This window comes from Melospiza georgiana, chromosome 3, assembly GCF_028018845.1.
Source record: "Melospiza georgiana isolate bMelGeo1 chromosome 3, bMelGeo1.pri, whole genome shotgun sequence".
In the NCBI taxonomy this organism is placed as follows: Eukaryota; Metazoa; Chordata; class Aves; order Passeriformes; family Passerellidae; genus Melospiza; species Melospiza georgiana.
The window spans coordinates 98,731,108-98,748,760 of NC_080432.1; the positions used below are offsets into that span (position 1 = coordinate 98,731,108).

At 34.4% G+C, this 17,653-nt stretch overlaps 1 protein-coding gene across 2 annotated transcripts in view; it reads right to left on the bottom strand.

Moving 5' to 3' along the window:
* Positions 1-17,653, bottom strand: part of CSMD1 (CUB and Sushi multiple domains 1) — a 1,052,613-nt gene that overhangs the window by 315,728 nt on the left and 719,232 nt on the right. For both annotated transcript variants that reach the window (XM_058020501.1, XM_058020500.1), the window contains exons 8-10: positions 7,715-7,802; positions 3,700-3,824; positions 280-401 (exon numbers count right to left, since the gene is read on the bottom strand). In XM_058020501.1, the coding sequence (XP_057876484.1) occupies positions 280-401; positions 3,700-3,824; positions 7,715-7,802 (335 nt within the window). The remainder of the gene's footprint in view (positions 1-279; positions 402-3,699; positions 3,825-7,714; positions 7,803-17,653) is intronic.

The following is a 17,653-nucleotide window of genomic DNA, read 5'->3' on the forward strand; positions in this document are numbered from 1 at the left end:
TTAATTAGCAATGTGGAATTTTGATTACGATTTTCTGTACTTCATTAAAAATGTATTTAAAACTTGAAAATTTTTAGTAGACCTATTACTCTGAGTGGACATTTTCACACATGCTACTTTTCTCCTCTCTAGAGCCCAGTGGACCTTTGTAACAACTCTGTTCCTTTTTGTGTTTAAATGAAAATACAGACTTGCATGTGTTCATGCATTTCTGCAAATATATATAAAATATTTTTCAGACAAATCCAAAATTCACTTGAGACAAGAGAAAAAGCCTACCTTTTCTGGATCAGTTGTTGTAATGACCCACACACAGTGTGCGTTGTCTTCATATTGAACCGGATAATTTGGTGATGTGATAATGCCACTCGGTCCACGTAAATTAGAACCACATGTTCTAGCTAAAATGATAACCAACAAACCAGATTGCCTTAGACTAGATGCTCTGTTTAAAATAAATAATATAAAATTGCCACAGCATTAGCAACAACTTGCCATGAAAGTGTTAATATGCCGATATATTCCAAAACAATCTGCCCTTAAAGATATTTCAGCCAGACACAAAAAAAAAAAGAAAATTTACCTACAGGGGAAGAAATGAGCACTTTTCAATTTAATCAGCCCAACATTTACAATATTTTATTCTTACTTTATGTAGATTAAATACTCAAAATTATCATATCAATACTCTGTTTGGAGATTTACCCTTTCCAAATGGATGGAGGGAGCCTTCTACCCATGAATGTAAGGGCCAGTATGTGCTTTCCTTCATGATTTCCCCATGACTTGGAGAAAGAAACTCATGTATCTCAATATTTATGTAACTGCATGTCCTTAACCTAAACATGACCTTCTGTGGTGTCTCAGATCTTTACACCTCAGGAAATATAATTAGAAAGAAAAAAATATAAAATGGTTCAAGGCAGTATGCAGTCTGACTTTGGCAAAGCAGATTTAGTTCTGAAACCATCACAATCTCTCTGTCACATTCAGCAAACCCAGATAGTCAGCATTTAAAAATATATTACTTAACATACTCAGTTATCTTTTAAAGAGCATTAAGGATAGATTTTAGAAGAAAATTCAAATTTCTGAAAATATTTAAGTAATTAGAAGTATTTCAAATATTTAGACATATCAATTCCAGTGACACAGATTTACAGAACTCAGAATATTTCAAAATGTCATTGTCATGCTTATGGTATTACAGTACTTTGTAAAAATGCTAAACAGAGAGTCTAGATCATAAAATTTCCAAGTATATACTTTGTAGAATTTCTTAGATACAAATCTCAGAATCTCAGAATCTATCCATATATATTCCATTACCTTTTAATGGAATGTAGTACCTTCAGTTACTTAAGTTTCAGTACAGGCAAGAGGAATGATTAGATTCTTTAAAAACTTGGTCATTCTTTTTCTGAGTATTGGAATAAAACACACAGTATATCTCTGGTACTTTAGAAAATTTCAGTTTTCATCTCTCTCTGTGGCTGCCTCCATTCTAAAGCATGAAATATGGGTGTTTCTTTACTTCATGAACTGCTGGGAGGAAGCCTGGTCTTCTCCATGAGTAGAAGTGTGATTGGTACAAGTAGGAAAAAAGGAACTAGATGAAACTAACTATCAGATTTTCTATCCTAACATCATAATTTACTACCAAAACTTGGTTCTTTATTATGATATGAGAGACTAGACTTTGAGAACTTGTTATAATTCTATGACAAGGTAAATCAACTAGAAATCCATTTTCTGTGAAAATGTTTGCCTATGTCTATGAGAGTGTAACTAGATGATCTTTAAGTTCCCTTCTGTCATGTTTTAATTCTTACTACTTTTTTTTTCTTTTAGTTACTATTAATAAAATTTTCTTTATACCCTTTTAAAGTTTTAAACTCACTTTACCTTTCTCCTAATCCTATCTCACAACAAAAAGTACACTAATAATTAGCCAACACCAAACCTGCCACACTCATCAACACATTAATTTAAAAAATCTGAAAATTAGTAAAATCTCAAATTAAAAAATCAAAACCACTACACTTTCCAACCCTAATCCACGATTCCATGAATCCAAAAGATTCCATGTTTATGACCAAAACTGTCTTAACAGCCACTCACCAATTTAAGTCTCAGATATCTCACATGGAAATCTTCTGTTACAATCCCAGTAGAAGTCTAAACAAACCCCTCATCTACACAGGAAATTCTACAAAAGCATCATTTAACAGTTATTATAAAGGTGTCTGTACTTAACATGGAAAAAGAAAGTCACTGAGTCACTTAGGTTAGGAAAGAGGTCTAGGCTCACCGAGTGTCAGGCTTAACCTACCACTGTCCAGTCCATCACCAAACCATGTCCCTAAGTGTCACAAAAAGCTATTCACATTTAAGGATGCCACACTATGCTGCCTACTAACAATACAGAAAGCTTGACACTTTGCTGCTGTATTAAGCAATCTATATTCTTTTAATTGAGGGAATAACAAGGACGAAATAATGGGATCTGAAATACAGGGCATTTTCTTTCTAGTAACTGCTAGAAACACTGTACCTCCAGGACCATAACTATCACACAATCTATTACTTTATTTTCAATTCCTCCTGCCTAAGGTCTGCTACAGCAGGCACTAATCCAGAGGTGCAACTTTGTAGCAATAAAAACCACCAGTCAGTCCCTCCTGTAGCTGTCCTCAAAGAAGAAAGGCTAAGAAACATCTCCCTTGTAGAGAGATTTTTGATCCAAGCTGTTACTCCTTTACCTTTCTCCTATTCAAACTTCTAAGATAAGGCTAAAAGGATGGGCAGGGGAAAGGAGTAAAGCCAAGAAAGAAGACAATTGAAGTTGAGCCCAGAGGTCTGTTTAGGAAATGGAATTATTGCAAAAGATTGCACAAAAAAGTTAGATAGCCTTGCATTCTGCCTACAGGAAGCAGGAATGGATTGCTGTAAGATTTTTGTGCGGAATTAAAGGAAACTGGGAGTATTCACATCAGCACCAAGCTAATGTAAGCAGTGTCTGGGGCCTCCCTGCCTGTGACCCTGGTGTGGTCCATTCTTTATTTTTTCCTATACACCTCAGATCTGATGTACTTTGGCAGCACTTATATATTTTTCTGTTTTTTTCTTACAGACAGTAGATCACAATGGAAAAACATAGAAAGTATCACAAAGCCACTTCCCCTGTTCCTCCTTAAAAGTGGGGTGGGCAGGAATTTAAAGCAGGGGGGTCTAAATGCAAAAGCATTTAGAAATATGTTAGAAGGTTTTATGTAAAGTTGACCAAAATAGATGAACAGAAAGGAATTTACTGAAAAATCAGGACTAGGTAAATATCTGTGACTGATAAAAACATAATATGATAGTGAGAATCTCATATTTAGTAATTAATTTAGAAAAAATTAACATAAACCTAACCAATCAGTTCTATTTAAAGTAAGTTTATCATGACAAAAAGAAAGACTAAGTGAAATTAAAGCTATTTAAGTGAAATTTGTTCCCTAAATTGGTAGTCTTTCTACACATTTGATTGCATACTTCAAGCTACATAAAAATCTTTGTACATTTATAATCATATATACACATAGACATGAGATATTTTTCCCTGTTTTAGTTTGCTTACTTTTGAATTTAATTGCAGCAAAAACTATAAATTACCCTTCCAAACTTCACAAAAAAATTCCAAAGAATTGCAGTTACCTCTGCAAATTGGCCTGTGGTCACTCCAGGCAGCCAGTGTATCTGTCACTCTCTGGCAAGTGATGCTCTTAGAACCTTGCAGGACATAATTGTCCTCACAGGAAAACTGTACACTTGCACCCACCCTAGGAGAAAAAGGGGAGACAGAAGGAAGGAATTAAATATATTTTAATGTCAACATTCTCAAATAAATGTAAATGTAAATATTGCCAAGTGACTATATTTCCAAATCCAAACAAAAAATTCAGGTGCTCTATCAATATTGTATTCAAAAAAAACAACTTATACTCTAGGGAAAAGGTCTATTATTCAGTTTGCCCACCTTTTAAGGAATACAAAACAATTGTGACACTAAATTCTTTAACAGTATTAGGATTTTGTTTTGGTTAATTTAAAAGTTTTAGTATGATGCTTCAAATCTCAAAAAGCTTTAAAAACTGCTTTTCCTGTCACTTTGTTCTTAAGCTGTTAAATAAGAAAACTCAGAAAGGTAGGGAAAATATTGTCCTTTTTCTTCCATAATTTATGCAAAATGTGTAAAATTCTTGAAAAGTAATGTAAGTTTCTAAAATTGTCTTTATTTTATACTTGTCATAATCTTCAGAACATTCTTAAAGCCCTCAGAAAAAGAGACCAAGCAGTTTTTGAAAAAAAAAAATCTCAAATTAATAAAATTTAGTTTATTTTATTGGTAAAGAAAATATTACTCATTAATCTGACATTTTAATGCCATAAACACATTTTTAATGGCATTTCCTCCTATTTTTTAGAATTAGGATCTCCGTGTTTCTTTTTCTTGGAAAAAAACCCCAAGCTGCTACCTAGCAGTGAAAAACAGAAATTGAGAAGTAAAGTATTTAAAAATCATATTGGATGAAGACCATGCCACAAGTGTAATGATGTATGAAGCAACATGAAAACCAACATTTCCCTTAAGTTTGCTACCATCAAGGCACATAAGGAGAATTACAAAACTGTGCACATACAAAAATATAGAGTGAAATTATATCTGCAGTTACTGGCTGTCTCCGACAGCAATTTATAATTTAAAATACCTGAACATCCCCCTCACAAAGAAAAAACAAGATTGAGGTAGATGAACAGGAGGAATACAAATAATTTTATGTCTAATGCAGTAAGGTAAGGATTTTATATTTAGATTGGGTTTTGATCATTGTAGAAATACTTTTAAAGTTTTTATTAATGTATACATAAAACATTACACACTAAGCTATACACTCATGATGATTCAATTTGGTTCAATATTATTCTACAAATTTACTTCAGGGGGTTGGGGTATTTTTTCCTAAAGCTCTGGAAATAGTTTGTATCTAAGGATCTAAGGGCAATTAATGTGAACTTGATATGTTTTATATAGTGAGTATAATCTTCTGAAATATCTGAACACAAACTAAAGGACACAAAATAATTATGCTAAATACAACATAATAAAAACAAAGAAGAAAAATGCAAAAAAATGCACATTAAAGAGCAAGGCACAAAGTACTCCAAAGCTCCCTATGGATCTAAAGAAGCATCTCAGGAGAGGGGATGCATCTGGATCACAGTCTACAATCAAACTATTCTCACATTGAAATTGCTGAGACTCTCCATTGATTAATCTTGACAGTTTCCCATTTAAAAAGGGGACATCCTTTTGAAGATGTCTTATAGCTTATTTGATATGTGATTTAAAAGAAAATTCCTAGTTCATTTAATATCCACTAGTTAAGTATGAAAGGTTTTAATTGAGTTTGGGGAGTTTTGTTGGTTTTTTGTTTTTTGTTTTTTTGGGTTTTTTTTCTCATCTCTACCTCCATAGTCACTGAGCAAATCTGCGAGCACCATAAGTCTTGTGTTTTGCTTTGGTACTTCTCTCTGTAAACTTCGAACAGAAGGAAGAAATTTGCTTCCTCATTTTTCTTTTTCTATTTTAAATTTGAACTGTATCCAAAAATAATTTGTGGGTTTGTAAAGAAGGCTAGAATTTGACTGGAAGAATATATTTAGAAAAAGAAAATACTAATATAAAAAATCTAATTTAATTTTCAAAATCTATTTTGGAAATTTAAAAGCCATTTGTTTTACAAGCGTTGGTGAAATTGTGGGAAATGACTCCATTTTCACATTACTACACGTATCATATGATATTTAAGCAGAGCTGAAACAGTATTATTTAGATACATTTCAGATTTCATTTAAACAATCTGCTGGTTTGCAATCTCACATAAATATAAAATGTGATATTGACCTCAAAATTGTATTGATTGCATTCTCGTTACTCTAGCCAAGTCTGAATTGTCATTTCTCCCCAAAAATGTATCTAAATATCTATCTAAATATTTAAATATCTATCCAATGTATCTAAATATCTATCTAAAATGTGTCTAAATAAATTAAAATCACTGAAAATTATCTCCCTACTTCCTGAAATGAACACAGTAGAAGCACAGCAGGAGGAGAGAAAGAAAAGGTTAAGATTTCAGTACCTCTTTGTTTGCTCTATTATATTAGAATGAATGCCATTATTATGCTGAAAATGGTGAAACCCTTTTCAAAGAACTTGTCATCACTGAATCAGTTGGGTCTCAGGCTGTCTGGAAAATAAACCCTCTGCCTTTCCATCAATCCCACTTATAACATGTCTTTCAGTAGACTGGAAAAGATTTTGAATAATGTGCATTTTCACATGTTTTAGTTCAGATTAATATTCACAGTTGTCATTCTCCTGACAAGAACAATAGCTCCTTCTGGTGTTTATACTTGCCACTTAGAAAAGAAAAAAAACCAACAAAACAAACATTGCCTTTCTTTACTCCTCAGAGTACTTTTATTACATTGGAGAAATGCAAGCAGCAGGAAATATTATTTCCCCTTCTCCTGTGGAAGAGCTTGATTTGTCATTTCAGAGAAACAAAAACCAAATTCCAGTCAAAATTTCTATATTAAATATCCTTCTTGATTTAGACAGTTAAGTTTAAGATAGATATGTTTTAAATAGATATTAACAAACTTTAAAGTACACAAAAAACATTTGCTGTTGCATAATGAGTTTGTCAGATAATAAGTAATGTTTAGGTGGAAAACAAACTGTTATCATTTCTCTCAAATAATATTCAGAAGTGGAGGCCTAAAACATGCACACAATTAATATGATCAAAGTACAGAACATGTTTTATTTATGTTATATAATATTGCTTGTTGAGCACCTTATGCATTTGTTTATCCTCATGAACAGTAAGATACACTTGGTGAAATGAAAATATTATAAGAGGCTGGGATGAAAGAGGTAGGGGAACAGCCTTACTCTGTCAGTTTAGTAAGCACAAGCAATGCTCGTAAGTAAGCCCCAGGCATTTAAGATACCTTTAACTCACATTCATTCCTAAGAATCTATGCTCAAAACAGTTAACTGTGGTTTGCAAAGGTCTTTGGCATTAGACTCCCTTGGATATCTTAAAATGTACCCTGAGCTTTAAGGTTCTTTTGGGTTTTCCCTCTTGGCATTTTTATGCATTGCTGGGAAATTTGTGGTTGAGATCTTCTTTGGACTCACGCTTCGGATCTTTGAGCCAGTTTCACCAAAACTACTTTAGTTTGCTTTCTCTTTCAATTTACAGTCTACCCCCTAGAGGTGAAAAGAAGCAATTTTCTTCCTTACCCACTCAGAGCTTATCAGCGCTCTTGACCCTGCTGCTGTTTCTTAACAATTGTTCATATGCCACTGATTTGGACCACAATCAGATGAGAGTGTGTTTGGCCAACCGTGTATCATGAACACATAAAAGCTGTATGAAATGTATAGATTCATTTATGACATTTACAGATTCACAGAATAAAGAAGATTGGAAGAGCACATCATCTACTCCATTTGAAGCAAACCCAGTTGGAAGAGGGGGCTCAGAGACCTGCTCGGCTGAGTTTTGAATGCCTTCCTGCATGGACATTCTACAAATTCTTTCACAAACTTCAATGTTTTACTATCCTCATAGTAAAAAGCTTGAAATGGACCTACCTGAAGTCAGAGCCTACCCTCTTCCCATTTTCAGGAATTCCAGGATCAGGACATGTATCAGATGCAATTGCATCCCCACCCTGGGTCACTGTAAAGTAAAGAAAAAACACATTAGACATCCAGCTCCAAAGATGATTCTTTACATTTCCCATACATAAACTTCCATTGCCTGAATGCAACTGTATTTTGACATTTCTTCTACAGTTATATGCCTCCAGTCTTTCTGTTTCCTCCACAAAAAACAGAACTAATAGAAATTTGTGGATCATATTTTCCATCTTAGAAGATTTTTGGGAAATTTCTAAGAAAAGGACAGAGCATTTTTCCTGAATTTAAAACAAAACAAAACAAAGTTAATTGGAATGTTTTAGCTGCACAAAAAAAAAAATTACATAAATCTGAGTGGATTACAGATGACAGCATTACAGCTGAAAGGTGATGAGAGCTTAGATGTAAAAAGCAGCTGGTTTTCCCACACAGTGATATGCTTTCAAATTTAATATAACAACAAAAGGAGTGGTGACAAATAGGATACATACAATCAGATTTTAAGAGCTATAAATCTTCATGTCTGATTTGGCAGCTTCAGGGACAATTCATTTATATAGAAATTCAAAGATTTACAGGAGAAGATTTAATGAGCTAAAAAACTGTATTGCAGCACTATAAAAGTACAACTGAGACAATGCACTATTATGGACCATAGTTCTTGACCTGAGCACAGGTCAGGTCTACTGTAGAGATGCAGAGAAGCTGCAATGATTACAGTATATTTCAATACAAGCATTTTTTTTTTAATCTAGAATGTTTTAGGAATACAGGAATCATCTCTTTTTTATCCATATCTTTTTAACACTACTCATTGCCCTGCATACTTTTTCTGCACACTACATCAAGAAAGATTATGATAATATCAAAAATTTCTTTGAAGACACAACTGAAAATATAAGGTCTTCATTAAAAAACTATTTCCTTCTAAATACAAAAGCCAAACATGAGTAAAAATTCAGTTCATCTGGACTTTTGTCCATGCATAGCATGTGGAATTCACCAACTCTATACCAGAGCTCAATCCTGCTAATTTCACTAATATTACTTAGATTGATAAAGCTTTTTGGGTGTGAATAAAGGCTTTCAGAGAAAGCATATACTAGTGAGTATTCATATATTTTATTTTGAAAGTTTAATCTTGTAGTTGCTTGAAAAGTGTCAGCACTGAAATGCAGTTATAGTGAAAAACCTGGTCTTGCTACAAAAGCAGCCCTTCTACACTGATGTTTCTTAAAATAAATTCCCTCCCCACTAATATTTCTTCCACTGTTTCAAAAAAAAAAAAAAAAGAAAAAGTCAAATATTTACTACTTTTAGCAGAGAACTGTAGCTATGTTAGTGGACATGAGATTCAGTACTGCCTACAAATCACCAAAACACAAACATAAGCAAAACAACTGATACGGTTATTCAACTTACTAACTTCACTAAACATGAACCTTGTGGTAACAACTGTTATACAAGGTGGAGAATGCTACCTTTGCTACTGTGTTTTAAGGACATCACATATCACATTGGAGTGAAACCATCTCCTTGTACAGGTCTATGTATATACAAAATGCTTAAGTACTTTGGGACATCAGTAAATGTCCAATGAAACCTTAGTTATAGCACAGAATGAAATGATCTTCTCAAATGTATGACAACCTTTGCAAAATTTTCTTCTCAGCCACTACTTTACTCTCACAAGGTGTCAACACACTCTCACACCAATATCAGGGCAGGGTGGTTTAGCCTCTTGCTTATCCAGAGAAATACTATCTCTCTGATTAGGACAGGTATGCTGTGTCTGGAACTCAACACTTCTTCCTGGATGTCCACAGGCCTTGTTAGACATGGCACAGATTTTAGCTCCTATTTTCCCCAGTGAACTGTCAAGTGTACTTTTAACAGATGGTGTTTGCATGACATGCTGTCGTGACAAAATAAATCCAATTCCCTGTAAAACAAACCTGCCTGATTTTATCTTTCCAGATGGAGAAAAAAAAAAAAAAAGAATAAATCTCTCAAATCAGTAAACCAATTTATTGTCTCTACTTGTTCAGACCCACCAGGGACTTCAGCTTACTTAATTATATACTTTTGCATATTAGTATGCTTAATACCTTTACCTGCCAGTATTTTGGAATTTAACTAAAAATTAGGTATTAAGATGTATTTTAGCTCTAACAATTATCATTTAGACTGAAAAGAGATGAAAAGGTGCTCAAACAAATTCCTGTCAGAGACCTTTTATCTTCCTCTGCTACAATCTTGCCAGGTTTCCACTTCATCCACCACTATAAAGTATTGTCCACTGCTACTGAGATACATGTGAGGAGCAAGTATCATTGATTTGAGTATCTCACTTTCAAAATACATTTAAATCTTGCAGCGTCTAAAAGCATTTTCTGGATACATCATTTCTATGCATCCAGTCACATGCCCAATATTTCACTGGTTTATTTTGAAGAAAAAAACTTTTGTGTGCTCTTGAAAGACCCATGTCTAGTTTGTACTCTTTCTGCACTGCATAAAGTTTTATTTACCTAGGGTGTTAAAAGGTGCTTCATGCTTTTTCAGTCTTTCTTCTGTTTTTATTTTCCATCTTTTTCACATAAAACTTGATTATTTCTCTTATATTCAAAGCTCATTCACAGACTGAATGTATTTTTACTATCATTTCAAATTACATTTTAGAATTTAAAAATTTCAAAACAACGGTGTCAATGAAAATGGAAAGTAATATTCTATTTAAAGCTTGCAAAACTTATAAATAAATGTAAAGTAAATGTAAAAGTAAATGTAAAATAAATGACAATGTTCCTCTGAAATGCAAATATCAACTAAACATGTATAACCTTGTAATTATGTCAAATAAATTTAGGACCAGTCCCTCCCAATATATTCTTAGTACATTCTCAGTATACCCTCTCTGTTTAAAAAAAATAATTAAAGAGGATATAATCCTGGCTAATATCAAAGTAAGACATTACTTTACATAGACAGTCCCTCATTGTGCATCCCAGTTCTTCAAGGAACCATCAGCTAGAGGAAACGGTGAGTATTCCATGAGACTAACATCAAAAAAGTATTTGAAGTCACAGGACAGGGAGAAAAATTAGGAAATATTCTAGTCAGGTTGAGGTTTTTTGCTTCTTTTCCTAATAGCAGGTTTGAGAACATCAAAGATGCTTCAATCACCACACAGGTCGGTAGTACAGAGACACAGCACTCTCAGTGGATATGACTTAACTCTGGAACTTCTCAACATGTCATGCTATTATACTGCAAAAATTACACATTCTCAAGTCTTTTTGCAGAAATAATTGAAGAGTAGCTGTGAGTTCATTAACGTGATTGACAGATTTACATTCTGTATACAACCTCTAGGGTTAAGACTAGTGATTCAAATTTCTATTTGATAAATATAAAATCTATTCTTTATTCACTGACTGAGAATGAATCAACAAGATTTCTTGTATTTTCTCAGTTGGGATCATAAAGACTACAGTTTCCACAGCTTTGGAGGTCATCTTTATTGTTTTACTTGATATATGCCACAGGAAATTCAGAAATCCTTGAAGATGTTTCATATGCTCTGATTCTAATGCAATAGTAAGAAGAAAGACTGGCAATAACTATAAACATAAATCAGATTTTAAAATACTATTATCATAATAATAAACAATTACCACATACACTAACATCCTAATTTAGTTCAGCATATGGGAAGTGCCTAATCAAGGAACAGTATTAGGCAGGAGGAAGGGCTGGTTAAACAGATGTTTCATGCAGCAATACAAGCTATTTGAAAACTCCCTTGCTATAATATCAGTCCTACTCCAGACATGCTCCATCTTCTGCTTTAGATGCATTTAGAATCTGAAAATACACTAATGAACTACTCAGACCTATGTAAATTATGTGATGCTTTGAAGGCCATGACTTTAAAACAAAGTATCTGTGAGAGCTTGTCCTGGAGCAGACTGGCTGGACACTGGCCTCACAGCCACACTACGGACAGCCAACATCAAGCCTCAAGAAGCAAGAAGCCACAACTGATGACATCCAGGCAGCTTATGGGGAGGAGCAAAAGACACTGGGACTAATTGGGAGTGGCCATGCAGATCAACAGCCCGTGACTGGCCAGAAGGTTTCTAGAACATTCTACGAGAGACCACGTGTATGCGTGTCAGCCCTACTTCAGGGTCCTTCAAAGTAGCACCTTTATGTCTTGTTTTGCACTCGTTTGTGCCTTTTTATTTGTTTAATAAATATCTTCCGTTTTGGCCTTCATTTGTACCCATCCCTTCCTTGCTGCTGTTCCACGCGAGCACACCATCCTGGAGCTCCCAGAGTGTTTCCCCGTGCATCCTGCAGATCCCTCGGGGTGTTGTGGCCGGCCCATCTCCGGCTGCTCTGCTGCTAGCCAGCTCAGAGACATCACTGGCAGTCAGATGCGGGCCACAACAAGTATTATTATGTACAAATGGGTTACACTGCATATCTTTCTTCAATGGCCATTACGCTATTAGAAAAAATATTGAGTGTTCATGCTTCAGGTTCTAAAACCTACAATTTAAAATTTAACAAGTTATGGCAGTGTCTCTAAACAGTTACTCATTCTCCCAGTGGTAACACCAGACTTAGAATAAAAATGGACAACCCAGGAGTCCTTATTCCCTCCATAATTTGTCCTAAATACTTTTCAAATGTAAGCAAAAATTGCAAGAACGAAGTTCAAGAAGGCCTTGAGAAATACTCCCTGGAGGCTAGACAAAAGACACTAAAATTCCCTGTAGAAAGATACTGTAGAAAATGGCAGCTTTTCTAGAGCTGAGTGACAAGCTGTGGCACAGAAGAGGGTCACAAAGATAATCAGCAGACTGGAACATTCCTCCTACAATGACAGTCTGAGAGAGCAAAGGCCTGGGGAAGGCAGGCTCCTTGGAGACCTCATTGTGGCATTCCAGTACCTGAAGAAGGCTTATATAAAAGAGGAAAAACAACACTTTACCCAGATAGATTGAGGTAAGACAAGGGGAAACGTTTTTATACTAAAAGACAAGAGATTTAAATTAGATGTCAGGAAGGGAATCTCCTTAGAGGGTGTTGAGGCACTGGAAAAGGTTGCCCAGAGAAGCTATGGGTGCCACATATGTTATGGGTGCCACTGTGCATGGCCAGGCTGGATGGCATTTTGGGAAACCTGATCTTGTGGGAGAGGGTTGGAAATGGATGATGTTTAAAATGCCTTCCAAACCAAATCATTCTAGGATTCTATGAAGTTTCTAAATTGAACAAGATTGCAGCTTTGTCTCTCTATTTTAGTGAAAATAAAAGCTTACATATGTAAATATTAACCTCTTTCCAGTCAAGAAGTCAAACATAAATGCAATGACACTGTTTCAATTAAAAAAGGTATTACATGCACTGATTAATGTAATAGTGTCAATTTGGTTATTCATTAAGCTCCTTATATTTACATTTATTCACATTTTATTTTTTAAAGGTTTCCATTTTAAAGTATCTAACAGTTCTAGATATCTAACAGAAATATCAAACAAAATTTTGGTCTTTAAATAAGATGGTTTAAAAATGAAAACAAAACATTTAAATTATTCTTTATCAAGTGTACTATAAATTATTTGTTTTATGTAGCACAGAATAATGTCATCACTGAAAAAGAAAAAAGGAAACATATATTTGATGACTTGACAATATTTGGAGAAAATGTATATTTTATCATTGTATAAAAGAACTGAATACACTGCAGTTATTTGAATTCAGAAAGTTAGAAGTAATGGAATAAAAGAGAGATTATTAAGGACAGCTTCAATCCACAAATATATTCACCAGGAGAATTAGCTGAATGAAATTTTCCACCAGAAATTTCACTACATTTTCTCTAAAATGTCAGTTACCCCCAACTTGAAGATAATTTCAAGCGTACAAATTTTTTTTATTTAACTCAGATCAAAATTAAATAATTGATTTGTGAATAATTTTAATGATCAGAATACATATACTGCAAGAGAACTTTGTTCTTATTTGCAAGGACATTTATTAGGAGATTTCTTAGGTGCTGCACATAAGCTCTTCTCTGTTTTCATATAGTGTCTTACAGCAAAGAACAGCAAGGTAGCATCATGATTAAGTTGTTTATAAACAGTATCTATTCATACACTAAGACATCTGCAGCAGATTTTATTTTTAAAAATTTGACACAAGTCAGAAAAGAGCAAGTCAATTTGATTTACTTAAAAATTCACATAAAGTCACACTTGCTTATTTTAATAATTTTGGTCTACATGAATTTGAATACACTAAAAATTTAGAATTAATTTATTAATTAGAGGATACAGAATGGTTTTTAGTTCTTTTTCCCCCCCTGATATGGTATAATTAATTCTAGATTCTACATTGGTAGAATTAATGTCCTTCTACCAATGTAGAATGACATTAATAAAAAGTATTAAGTTGGAACCCTAAAAATGAGATACAAAGGCATTGTTTATATAGGTGTACAAAAGTATTCAGATATTGCCTTATAAATAAGATCACAGACGTGATAGAAAATATAGATTTGAGTAGAAAATACAGCTGAAATTAAAATACCAAGACACAAAAGAATATGTATTTCAACAGCACAAAAGTATTATATATTTCCATACAATTTAATCCCGGCTTTTAAAAGGTTTGAAAATTACTTTTAGTATAATGAGTCCATCATAATCTTTGAGCAAGTCCTTCAGCAGAAATAGCAAAACTTATCTGTTACAAACAACAGATATAAAATTACATGACAATTGTAATGTAGTAGAGATGAATAACTGAAAGCCAGAGAAATGGAAAAGAAAAAAAAGAGACAAACAAGGGCAGGTAAGGAAAGTTTTGAAGTTCAACCACGTAACTCTTGCAAGAAGCTACTTCAAACTCTTTTTTCCCTAATTTACCAATGAATTGACTAAAGTATTGGAATATGATTGAATAAGAAAATATGGTCATGTTGACAACAGATGGCTTGGGCTCAAAAGGCCATTCAGGGCAGCCACACAAGGAGAAGCCATTATCCAAAACCTGCCTAGAGGACACTCTTACAGATGGCATTGTGTTTCCTCAAAATGATTAACAAATCTTACACAGTATTGTTCTAGTAGTTCAGTAAGCCACAGCCAGCTGCTAGATTTCATTTAAAACTTAAATTGTCTAGTGCTTCTCACTAAACAAGTACTTTAACCCACCTACTTGCTTCAAAAATTGGATTAAAACCTAGTAATTTCTGAAACAGAAGCAATTAAAAAACCCTATAACTGTCACATGCTAAAGTTAATTCTTTTAGCTTTTTTGAATAAGCTCTAGCACCTTCAAACACTGGAAAATAAATAATCGTCCTGCTACACTGCTGCTGTCAACTTGGTTGAAATACAGGTTCCCTGTAATTTACCAATATATTTATGCCACTCATTTTTCCAGCAGATGGGGATTTCTATCAATATCCCTTTACTTGCTATTACCAAAATAGCTGGTGTGTCCAACTCTTCCTTGTTACTCTTTAGTGTCCTGGTTTTTGGCTAGGAATAAGTTAGTTTTTTCACAGAAGCTGTAAGGGGACAGTGCCAGGAGCTGTGTGGGTACGCCTTGGTGTTATTCTTTAGCACTCTAGCACTCCAGAGGACTTCAGATCACATCCAGGGGCATTCTCACTCCCCAGAAGAACATGGGCATGAATTATGGTTAGAAAGAAGAAAGTGTGGGTGCAGAGGGTCTGTATATCCCTTGTTCATTGTCTCAGGGTCATGTCAGGTTGGCCAGTGAGTAATTTTTTATGTAAATCACTCTTGTTTCTATACTCTCATTATTAGCATCATTGTTCACTTTCTTATCTCATTGCGGTTTACAGTAAATTGGTTTTATCTCAATCTGTAATCTCTACCTTTTGTGTCTCTTGCTGGAGGAGGGGCAGGAATGCCTTGTCTGGTTTGGACCTTTGATGGCAGAGGGATCAATAAATAATAAATAATCGGGGAGTGCCATTCCTAAACAATGACATTTGGTGATTCATGGCCTGAAAATAAATTTCCCTTATATAAATCTATTTTTTTTGTCCATTCCTAGTGAATTAATCAGCAGTTTTACAAAAACCAAACTAAAGTATTTTGCTCACTTTGCTTTGTTCTGATTTTGTATTTTTTGACCAATGTCTTTCCAACAGTTGAATTTAAGTTTCATTCAAGCTTAATAAAGCAACTTAAGGCGCAGCAGATGTACAGCTTTCAGTCAGTCTGGAGCTTACTAGTCCACGTTTTCTTGAAGTCTTGAAGAGCCTGCTCACTCATAACATTTCATTTTACATTTACCTCTGTTGACCTCCAAGGCCTACTTCACCATGGTCTGCACCATGGGCTTCAGGGGAAGCTCAGCTCCAGTGCCTGGAGCACCTCCTCCCCCTCCTTATTCACTGACTTTGGTGTCTGCATCTTTGCTCCTCTCACATAATCCTACTCTTCTCTGAGCACAGCTATATCTGCCTGACAACTTTCTACTTTTTCCTTCTTAAATATTTTATCCCAGAAGTGTTATGACCCTCTCTGATTGGCTCAGCTTGAGACAGCAGTGGGTCTGTCCTGGAGCCCATGGCATTGCCTCTATTGGACACAGGAGAAGCTTTTCACAGAAACCACCCCTGTGTATTTTCATATAGCTAAGAAACTACATGTTTAGAAATAGTGAGGGAAAATTATAAAATATTTACCTTTTTAGTGCAATTATAAATATAGCTTTTAGCTTGATTAAAATTCTACTTAAAAGTTGAAGGTGAAAGGATCAACTTTAGTTTTAGCAGTAAGTTCTAATTTAAACAGATTTTCTATATGAAAAAAAAAAAAAGTGGGAACTAGAATATATTCTATATCCTCCATTTCTATGGTGAAATTCCTACAAGTCACACAAAAGCTACAGTTCAGAATTAGATGCATTCATCACACACAGTTTGTGTGTATGTGTATGTGTGTGTGTGTTCTGGTTGCACTCTCATAATGCACAGGCAGTTATGCAGACCTCCTGAGATACCGTTCAGCTCATTAAAGGCAAAGCTGCATCATGAAAATTAGAGACTCTTTTGATAATTGCAAATGTAAAATTTTCACAGCTGTTGAACTCGTCAGACTCCCTGAACAGAAACTGAACTTGCAAAAAACCAGGCTGACCAGGCTGAAACCCTGGGTCTGATTTCCTTCAACTGGAGGGCTACACACAACACTACTATAGACAAAAAAAGTGCAAGAGAACTCCTGATGGGTCTAGAAATTTTCCAGTAAGTGACAATTTATTTAGCAATTATTCAATACAGTTCTACCAAATGAAATATATGTTTGCATTATGCTCACTCTTAGTTAAGAAATTGTCACCATAGTAAGTATATCTTAGGACTACAAAATCACTCATTAAGACTTGCCTGAGCTGCACTTATCCATGCCTGAAAATTTAAAAACCCATTTCTATACTTTCATTTTAATTTATGATTTATGGAAGCCACCAATTTAAAAATACCACTCCTTCATCAGTCCTGCTACTTAAATAATGATCTACATCATATCTTTATATTGCTCAAGGTCATGAGGGGAAGAAAGAGAAGAAACTGTCCCCCATCATTATGTAGCAACTGTATTGTACCATCTTTGTGACCTACTTGCAGTAAAACTATTTAGCACTTATCAAACCTATAAAGTCCTTATAACAATGAAGACACGCATGTAACAATATTATGAGCTCCTTAATCATTAGTTTTTACACTATACTTTGAACTCAGTGTCATTTCACTACTTGCTGCAGGTAATGATACTTTTGCAACAATTGTAAAGACTAAATTTTGATGGCAAAGTATTTCTATCCAGTCATAAAAAT